Source organism: Bubalus kerabau, chromosome 1, assembly GCF_029407905.1.
Source record: "Bubalus kerabau isolate K-KA32 ecotype Philippines breed swamp buffalo chromosome 1, PCC_UOA_SB_1v2, whole genome shotgun sequence".
In the NCBI taxonomy this organism is placed as follows: domain Eukaryota; kingdom Metazoa; phylum Chordata; class Mammalia; order Artiodactyla; family Bovidae; genus Bubalus; species Bubalus kerabau.
Window position 1 is genome coordinate 181,632,597 of NC_073624.1, and position 10,850 is coordinate 181,643,446.

The window sequence follows — 10,850 nt, forward strand, 5'->3', positions numbered from 1 at the left end:
AAATATATTCAATATCCTGGGATAAACCATAGTGAAAATGAATATATATATAACTGAGTCACTTCGCTGTACAGTAGAAATTAACAACATTGTAAATCAACTATATTTCAAAAAATTTTTAAAAATATGGAGTCTGACCATTCATTACAAGGACAAACATTGGTATGAAAAATATGCATTCACAATGGCTTGTTTTTATGTAAAGAAACACTAACAGGAAGCTCAAGAAATGATCAGAACTGTGTATCTGCAGTGGCTGGAGTAACAGAGCTGGAGGGGGCCAGGACAGGTGGGCAGTTACTTTGCTTAAGTTAGGCTTTGTATCTTGCAGGTTTATTGAAAACAAGCAGAGAAAAATATATATACCATGTTTTACTATTTCATAACCTGTCTTTAATTTTAACTTTTGTATCAAACCAGTCAATCCTAAAGGAAATCAACCCTGAATATTCATTGGAAGGAGTGTTGCTGAAGCTGAACTTCTAATACTTTGGCCACCTGATGCAAAGAGCTGACTCACTGGAAAAGACTCTGATGCTGGGAAAGACTGAAGGCAAAAGGAAAAGAGGGCAGCAGAAGATGAGATGGTGAGATAGCGTCACTGACTCAATAGACATGAGCAAACTCCGGGAGATGGTGAAGGAGAGGGAAGCCTGGTGTGCTACAGTACATGGGGTCAGAAAAAGTCAGACACAACTTAGGGACTAAACAATACGTAGGAAACCACAGCCGCTCCTTTAAACACTAATGGCTACAAAAGTATAAACCATACAGAATGAAAACTGCCACATCCTTGCTAACTAAAAGGTTAAGGTACATCCCAGTTTGCACTTTCTCTGTATCTCACATCAAGGAGGGGGGAGAAGTATTTTCAGGAATAAATACAACATTATAATGCAACAAGGGTTTGGGTTTAGTTCTTTAAACACAGTAGAATTTTCAAAGATTGATGTAAGCTTTTATTTAAAATTTATTTTTAAGTGAAAGACAATTGCTTTACTATATTGTATTGGTTTCTGCCATACAGCAACATGAATCAACCCTAGGTATATAAATGTCCTCTCCTTCTTTAATGTCTCTCCCTGATGTAAGCTTTGATTAGCTGTCCTCACATCAGTGAAGATAGAATTCCATTGCTTTAGCTTTTTTTCCTTTGGCTACAGTGCATGGCTTGTAGGATCTTAGTTCCCCGAGCAGGGACTGAACTCCCGCCTGGGCAGTGAAAGCTCCTAACCACTGGACCACCAGGGAATCCCCTGCTATAGCCTTTTAAAATTTAATATATTCTAAGTATTAGTCACTCAGTCGAGTCCAACTCTTTGTGACCCCATAGACTGTAGCCCGCCAGGCTCCTCTGTCCATGGAGTTCTCCAGCCAAGAATACTGGAGTGGGTTGCCATTTCCTTCTCTAGGGGATCTTCCCAACCCAGGGATTGAACCCAGGTCTCCTGCATTGCAGGCAGACTCTTTATTGACTGAGCCATCAGGAAATCCTGCAATATACTCTAAAGATGTGCACAAACACTGATGTAAAAGAAAACGCATACCTGAAAATGTAAGCACATTCATCTCACATCTTGAGCTTCTCTTCCCTAAAAGGAACAAAGATTCTATTTAGTTCCACAATTGTCTTGCCTTACTGACATCATCTCTGATTTTTTAAAGCCCCAGAAACTAAAAATGTTATTTCCCACACAGGGAATTAATTACAAAGTGTTAAAGGAAGTTAGAGCCAAAGGACTGCACTGTTTAATGGATAGAAGAATCCAAAGGAAAAAAACCACAAACACTGGAATCAGCACAGATAAGCAGCCTGAGTCCTACAGGACAGACAGAGCCACACTCAGAAAATTTAATTCATGCCAGGATCTCCTGGCAGAGAAGGCAATGGCAACCCATTCCAGTACTCTTGCCTGGAAAATCCCATGGACGGAGGAGCCTGGTAGGCTGCAGTCCATGGGGTTGCTAAGAGTTGGACACGACTGAAGTGACTTAGCAGCAGCAGCAGCAGGCTCTCCTGGGGGGCTTCCCAGGTGGCACTGGTGGTAAAGAACCTGCCTGCCAATGCAAGCGACATTAGAGACTCAGGTTCAATCCCTGGGTCCGGAAGATCCCCTGAAGGAGGGCATGGCAATCCACTCCAGTATTCTTGCCTAGAGCACGGACAGAGGAGCATGGCGGGCTACAGTCCACAGAGTTGCAAAGAGTCAGACACAATTGAAATGACTAAGTAAGCATGCACGCAGGTTCTCCTGATTAAGACAGAACTGCTCGACCAGGTCAGTCCCTGGTGAAGGAGGGTGGGGGCACTGGAGCAGCCACAGGAATGAACCCGGGGAGTGCCACACGCCCTACTCTCCTTAGGGAATAAAGGGACCACTCCCTTTCTCAGGCATCTGTTCCCCCCAGTGAGAAGACTCAGCAGAATTCAATTTAAGGTTCTGACTCAGATGAACTCCCAAATTTGTGACCCCTAACCCAGGACATGGGGCTTCCCAGGTGGCTCAGGTGCCTGCTAGTGCAGGAAGATGTAGGAGACTCGGGTTCCATCCCTGGGTTGGGAAGATCGCCTGGAAGACAAAATGGCAACCCACTCCAGTATTCTTGCCAGGAGAATCCCATGGACAGAGGAGCCTGGTGGGCTACAGTCCATGGGGTTGCAAAGAGTCAGACATGACTGAGTTACTGAGCACGCATGCAGGAACCCAAACCAGGACTCAGAACTCCTGACTATCACAAACTTTCTCAATGTAGACAAATTACACTCTGAGCACAGCTACACTGTGAATGCAAAACTCCAACCTATGACTCGAAACAGCTCTGGGGGGACCATGTTAACAACTTCAAAAGGGAGTCACCACATCCTCTCTTCTCTCCCCACAAACCCCTTGCACCATGTGCACTTGTATCCCCAGCTTTCCAGGGCTCTGTTGTTTCTCTCAGCTTAAGGGCTCCTTCCACTGTGGGTGTGAGCTGTGATTCCAGCAAAATCACACAAACCTGGTGTTTATGTAGAAAGGAGGGAAGAAAATTATATTCTTCTAAGTCAACAAGAAACCCATAAGTATCTACTACTCTCGGAAAATGTGAATTATTATTTCCATGGCAAGAAATTGTTTTATAAACGTGTAATTGGGGAAAGGATAAATTAGGAGTTTGGCATTAAAATATACACACTTCTATATATAAAACAGATAATCATCAAGGGCCTACTGTAGAACATAGGGAACTATACTCAATTTTGATTACCCATAATGGAAAAAGATCTAAAAAATAATATATATACATGCGTATATACATATATGCATGTATATATATGACTGAATCCCTTTGCTGTATTCCTTAAATACATTGTAAATCAACTATATTTCAATAATCTTATTTGTTTAATTTCTCTAGAACATTTTATTTTACCTTATTTTTATTAATTTTTATTGGAGTATAACTGCTTTTCAATATTGGGTTAGTTTCTACTGTACAGCAAGGTGAATCAGTTATACAAATACACATATCCTTTTTTAGATTTCCTTTCCATTTAGGGTACCACAGAGTACTGAGGAGAGTTCCCTATGCCATACAGTAGACTCTTATCAGTTATTTTATACATAGTAGTTTAAAGATGTCAACCCCAATCTCCCAATTCATCCCTCGACTCATTTCAATAAAAAATTGTACTTGAACACCTCAAGCCTAAGCCCTGGAATTGCATTGGAACCCCCTCAAAAAACCCCAAAACTGATACAAAAAAAAAACCCAAAACAAAAACAGACTTCAGAAAATTACTACGCCTGTTCCGGGGAGGAAGAAAAAGAGAAACAAGAATTTTTAATACAACCAATGTAACAGAAGAGCATTTTTTTTTTTCCCCCTGAAGTTCACCTATTCCTTGCCTCTCTGGAAATATTTTATACTATCTTTCAATCTCCACTGGTTACATAAATTTTAATTTTTTTAATAACTGAGGCTTACATAAATGAATAAATCTTTCCAGGGTGACAGACCAGGGGAGGGGTAGTACTGACAGGTAAGAATACCCAGGAACATTTCCAAAGGGGAAAATCCACCGAAAAGATTTCCCATAGGATGTTTGCACCCAGGAGAGATCCTGGGAAGTGAAGCACAAGGATTTCATACAACGTGGTTCCAGGTGGTTATCCTCAGCTTTCCTCTCATGGAAAATATACACAGCAAATATAAATGTTTAAAAGAGAGCCACTCGCAACTCTGCAGAGAAAGAACAGACAATTAAAATATGATGTCTGTTTGAAACACACCACGAAGGACAAATAGTTGATAAAGATGCTGTGAACTGAAGAGAGAGAGTTGGCTTTAGGAATGTGAGAGGGATCTTGGAAATTTAGGGATTTACTGCCAGTCGTAGGAAGAGTTAATCTGGGGAGATAGAGTTCAGGATTTGAAACCCTGCTCTCCAAACTTGGAAAACTCAGGAGAAAACGGGTCCCCCTTGGGTAGAAAGAAGGGACTGGAGAATCCCATACACCAAAACTCCTCCCACGCACAAGCCACGGAGAACAGATCACGATGGTCCCCTGATGACCCTCCCCGGGGTCACCACACATTCTGGAGGAGACGTGGGGCTTTGCGGGCAAAGCTGCCCAGAAAGGCTCCGGGCTTAAAGTTACCGCCTGCAGGGACCGGACGGGAAGCCGGAGGTCCCGGCTGCCGGCCCCACGCCCACTTTGGGAGCCGGAGTGGAGGAGGTTGAGAGGCGCCCCTAGGTGGACTCGAGGCAACAAACCCTGGAGTGGACCGCACGGGGAGGCGGTCCCGCCGATGCCGACTGTCTCTCATCATCCCTGTCCCGCCTCCCTGTACCGAGACATCTGGCCCAGCACACTCACCACTTCACGCCTTCTGGGGTTCTCCGGCGTCATTCCTTAGGCTCACGCGGCCTCCGCAGCTCATAGCGGTAATGAAGCTGCAGCGAACTAACCTGAGCTGCTTCAACGCCGGCGAGACTCCACGCAGAGCGTGCCAGGAGACACCGACCACACTGTTTGCGGGACGTGGCCCCACCCATCTTCCCCTGCTGCGGTCCTGATTGGACAGTTCGCAAGCAACGCCCCCTTTATCCTGAGTAATAATGGGTCCAGAGGCCACGTGGCTGAGCAGAATCAGCTTCTGCAGGTGGGTGGAAACCTACCCCTCTCCAGGGACTTTTGTTTTTAAACCACTCTTGTTACTTGTCCTAGAGGGACAGTGGCAACTTCCTCAGATACTTCAGAACGTGGGGACACAGGTGTGCACAAGGAATTCCAGAGTCAGATCCCAGAAGAGCCGACGTTCTTGTCCAAAGCAAGAGCAGGCCAACTGGAAAAAGAGGGTCTGAGGGTTCCTCCATTGGGAAAATAGTTCGCACAGACTGCGGAGCTACTGATAACTATGACTCGATTTCAAACACACTGAAAAATATCCTCACCATGTGTAATAAACCTTCTGGCTCCATTTTTATCTTTGTTGACAGCATCAAGGCGTACACCCATCCCTTTCCCCCTCTCCATACATGTGGTATTTTAGCTAAAGAATCCCATGGCCTTCCAAGCACTTGTCTGGTGGGAAGTTTGAACCCTGCAGCCCTGGCCTGGGAATTTGGACTCTTGTCCCATCAACCAGATGTTGTGTGATGTGTTCAAAAATACTCTCAAGTATACATGTTATGTGAGAAGGAAATTTTAGTTTCGTAGTATGTGCCTAGAGATTTTGAAATGTAAACGACTATGATATCCCAAAGGCAATTCAGTTACTATTGTCACCAATATAACAAGAAACAATAAAAAGTTTTGGAAATGAACCATACACTTGAAAACTTTTGATATTCTTAACATACAGGTTCAAGACTTCTAATGAATTTATCTGAAAAGTTTTATGAGGTAAAATACACATTTCCTGCAAGACTCCGATGCTGGGAAAGATTGAGAACAAAAGGATAAGAGGGTGACAGAGGATGAGATGGTTGGATGGCATCACTGACTCAAAGGATGTGAGTTTGAGCAAACTCTGGGGCATAGTGAAGGACAGGGAAGCCAGGCATCCTGCAATCCATGGGGTCACAAAGAATCAGACACCACTGAGGGACTAAATAACAATAACCACTAAAGGGATGTTGCCTACAAATATAATATATACATAAGGGCCCATCTTTGGGAACTCTGCCTTCACCTGTGAAGTGAAAGTGAAAGTGAAAGTCGCTCAGTCCCGTCCAACTCCTAGCGACCCCATGGACTGCAGCACCCCAGGCCCCTCCGTCCATGGGATTTTCCAGGCAAGAGTACTGGAGTGGGTTGCCATTGCCTTCACCTGTAAGGAGCATTAAACTAAAATACCTTTGTTTAGCTACAGAAAACATCCTGATCAGAACAAGTTAATCACTAAAGGGATGTTGCCTATAAAGCTTAAATTATACATAATGGCTCATCTCTGGGAACCCTGGGTTGTGTAGTGAGCGTTAAGCTAAAATATCTAGTTTACAGAAAACGTTCTGATCAGGGTCACCTGTGAATGGCTTCAGGAAGGAAGAAATTAACACATCCCCTTCAGAGTCTGATCAGAACCAGGAAATGTTTGACTCCAACCCTTTCAAAAATTCAAAAGCAGGTTGAATTCTAAGTGAGAGAAGATAGTTCTTTGGGACACTAATCTGCCATCTTCTCAGTCATCTGGCTTTCTGAATAAAGTTGCTATTCCTTGCTCCAACAACTTGTCTCTTGATTTCTTGGCCTGTCATGCAGCGAGCAGTATAAGCTTGCATTTGACAACAATGACTTTTCTCTGCTTCTTGGGAGCACTTCCAGCATCACTAGTGGCACTTCCTATGGATCCTGTGGTATTAAGCAAGGTTTACAGTGTTGCACTGAGCACAATGAAAAAGACTCAAGAACCACCAGAGAACACTATACTGCCATACGAAATTTACTGGAGAGACACAAACTGCTCAAGTGATGATTAGCATCACATGATATTTTATGGATACTCGCACCTCTTGAGCTCACCACAAGAACAGGAAGTGGCTACAAAGTTATTACAGTAAGACTTCCCTGGTGGTCCAGTGGTTAAGTGTCTGCCTGCCAATGCAGGAGTCACGTATTCGATCCTTGGTCCCACAACTACTGAAGCCTGTGCTCTAGAGCCTGTGTTCTGCAACAAGAGAAGCTACCACAAAGAGAAACCTGTGCACTGCAACTAGAGAGTAGCCTCTGCTCACCACAACTAGAGAAAGTTGGCAGGCACCAAAGAAGACCCAGCACAGCCAAAAAAAAATTTATTACAAAACTAGAGTATATACTATAGTTATTTTTATGTAGTTATGATTTGATACTACATGCTTATACTTCTCTCAACTGTGAATGGTGCCATGTATGGGCCACATGTATATGAGATTTGATAAGTTTTAACTTTTTATAACAGATATATGTATATTTCATGGAAGCAAATGACAAAATAGACTAGTATCTACTTTTAATACATTCACAACATAGCTAGCTTTTCCTAAATTTTTTCAGTATTCATGGGCTACAAGGTTTATCTGCAAGCTTTTATTCAAATTGTTGTAAATCTCCAAAGTTTTTTCCAGTATATTCTTTGGAAAAAATCTGCATACAAGTCAACATGTGCAGTTCAAACCCATGTTGTTTGAGGGTGAATTATACTTTCTATAAGTCTACTGAGATGATCATGCCATTTTTGCTTTCTACTGTATTAATACATTTTATTCGGAGAAGGCAATGGCACCTCACTCCAGTACTGTTGCCCGGAAAAATCCCATGGATGGAGGAGCCTGGTAGGCTGCAGTCCATGTGGTCGCTAAGAGTTGGACATGACTGAGCGACTTCACTTTCACTTTCCACTTTCATGCATTGGAGAAGGAAATGGCAACCCACTCCAGTGTTCTTGCCTGGAGAATCCCATGGATGGAGAAGCCTGGTAGGCTGCAGTCCATGGGGTCTCACAGAGTCGGACACGACTGAAGCGACTTAGCAGCAGCAGCAGCAGCAGCAGCAGCAGCATCGCGGCAGCATCCCTGAAGGGCTTCTTAGGTGGCTCAGTGGTAGAGAATCTGCCTGCCAATGCAGGAGACACAGGAGACACAGGTTTGATCCCTGGGATGGGAAAGCCCCCTGGAGGAGGACATGGCAACCCACTCCAGTATTCTTGCCTGAAGAATTTCGTGGACAGAGGAGCCTGGTGGGCAGCACCATCCCTGAAGTAAATCCAACTTAATCGTGTTGTGGTTAAAGATGCCAGACTGCATTCTTTAGTATTGTTGATTTTTGGGTGGTATCCATTTTCACATGGAAAATTGCTGTCTTGATTTTTTTGGCAATATCTTTGTCTGGTTTTAGAATCAGAGTAATACTGGTCCTATAGAATGAGTCTGAAGTGTTGTGTTGATTCTACCTGGGGGGAGGGTTTCTGAAAAGTCATTAAAACTTTGAATGTTTTGGAGAAGAAACGCTGGACTGGAAGAAACACAAGCTGGAATCAAGATTGCCGGGAGAAATATCGATAACCTCAGATATGCAGATGACACCATCCTTATAGCAGAAGGTGAAGAGGAACTCAAAAGCCTCTTGATGAAGGTGAAAGTGGAGAGTGAAAAAGTTGGCTTAAAGCTCAACATTCAGAAAACGAAGATCATGGCATCTGGTCCCATCACTTCATGGGAAATAGATGGGGAAACAGTGGAAACAGTGTCAGATTTTATTTTGGGGGGCTCCAAAATCACTACAGATGGTGACTGCAGCCATGAAATTAAAAGACACTTACTCCTTGGAAGGAAACTTATGACCAACCTAGATAGCATATTGAAAAGCAGAGACATTACTTTGCCAACAAAGGTCCGTCTAGTCAAGGCTATGGTTTTTCCTGTGGTCATGTATGGATGTGAGAGTTGGACTGTGAAGAAGGCTGAGCGCCGAAGAATTGATGCCTTTGAACTGTGGTGTTGGAGAAGACTCTTGAGAGTCCCTTGGACTGCAGGGAGATCCAACCAGTCCATTCTGAAGGAGATCAGCCCTGGGATTTCTTTGGAAGGAATGATGCTAAAGCTGAAACTCCAGTACTTTGGCCCCCTCACGCGAAGAGTTGACTCATTGGAAAAGACTCTGATGCTGGGAGGGATTGGGGGCAAGAGGAGAAGGGGACGACAGAGGATGAGATGGCTGGATGGCATCACTGACTCGATAGACACGAGTCTGGGTGAACTCTGGGAGTTGGTGATGGACAGGGAGGCCTGACGTGCTGCGATTCATGGGGTCGCAAAGAGTCAGACACGACTGAGCGACTGATCTGATCTGATCTGATGGTGAAGCCACTTAGGTCTGGGTTTTCCTTTTGAGCAGTTTTTTTGTTAGTAATTCAACCACGTCACTTGTTACAATTAGAAAATCCTTTTTTTTTTTTCTTATTTTCTGTAGAATGTATTATTTTTTAGAGATTTGTCCATTTCATCTAAGTTATCTAATTTGTTGTGATACTGTTGTTCATTGAATTCCTTTATAATGTTTTTGTTTTTTTGGCTGCAATGCAAGGCATCTGAGATCCTTGTTCCCTGACCAGGGATCCAGCCCCTGACCCCTGCAGTGGAAGTACAGAGTCCTAACCACTGGAATTCCCCTAAATTTCTTTATAATCCTTTTTATTGCTATAAGGTTGGTGAAATAGTCTCTGTGTCTGATTTTAGGAATTTGAGTCTTCTCACTGTCTGTCAGTCTAGCTAAAGGTTTGTCAATTTTATTAATTTTTTTTTTTCAAACAACCCACTTTTGATTTTATCGATTTTCTGTATGCTGTTTCTATCCTCTCTTTTCTGGTCTATCTTTTTTATTTCCTTCATTTCCTTGGGAGTGGTGGTGTTGGTTGCCCATCCTTTCAAGTGTGATAATGTACAAGGTAGGATTATTGATTTGAGATCTTTTAGCACTTCTCTATGGATTTCTTTGACACATGGGGCAGTATTCTGTAGTCACCTGAGGTGTAATTATAGTGTTTCACATGTCTTTTATTTTCATGTCGATATTTTGCCTACTTGTGTATATAATATTGAAGTGAGATACTGGAGTCTCCAATTACTATTACTTGTTTTTCCCTTCATTTCTCTTTTGCTTCATTTATTTTGGCAAAGTTTCAATAAATTATGAGAGAACACAGACCTATCAAGACAGAAAGACAAGACACTGTTCTAGTCAAGACACCATACTCTTGATGCTGATGTTTCAACATCCCTCGGCTTCCCTGGTGGCTCAGATGGTAAAGAATCTGCCTGCAATGTGGGAGACCTGGGTTTGATCCCTGGGTTGGGAAGATTCCCTGGAGGAGGGCATGCAACACACTCCGGTATTCTTGCCTGGAGAATCCCCATGGACAGAGGAGCCTGGTAGGCTACAGTCCATGGGGTTGCAAAGAGTCGGACACGACTGAGCGACTAAGCACACACACACACACACATTGCTGTGCACTTTAGAACCAAGGTACCCCATTAGCACAAATAATCAAGGAACTGTAGGACTTGGATACAGCAGCATGAGACAAACAAGTTCTTGCAGCCCTGATGATAATATTTTTGTGGGAAAAGACACATGGTTAGGAAATGGTAAAGCTTTGGCTCATAGATGGAAATGAAGGCTTTGATAGAATGTAAAATAATAATGTGAGATAATAGGGAAACTGGGGTGTATATATATCTTTTCACTGAGGGTAGGCACCTCAGTGAATGGTGATGTCATTATTGATCACTGAATTTCTATGACGTAATACATCTTTAAAACTTCTTCAGGAACTCCTTGGCTGTGTATGTAAATGTTTAGTCACCAAGTTGTGTCCAACTCTTGCAA

The 10,850-nt window shown here is 43.2% G+C and overlaps 1 protein-coding gene across 9 annotated transcripts in view; it reads right to left on the minus strand.

The window, feature by feature from the left end:
- Positions 1-5,071, minus strand: part of LOC129625366 (zinc finger protein 791-like) — a 39,832-nt gene extending 34,761 nt beyond the window's left edge. For 3 of the 9 annotated variants that reach the window (XM_055543622.1, XM_055543608.1, XM_055543600.1), the window contains exons 1-2: positions 4,863-5,071; positions 1,548-1,592 (exon numbers count right to left, since the gene is read on the minus strand). In XM_055543622.1, coding sequence (XP_055399597.1) covers positions 1,548-1,565 — 18 coding nt within the window. In that variant the 5' untranslated portion in view covers positions 1,566-1,592; positions 4,863-5,071. The remainder of the gene's footprint in view (positions 1-1,547; positions 1,593-4,862) is intronic. The other 6 variants (XM_055543591.1, XM_055543614.1, XM_055543607.1 and 3 more) reach the window with 4 other exon arrangements.
- Positions 5,072-10,850: the final 5,779 nt, after the last annotated feature.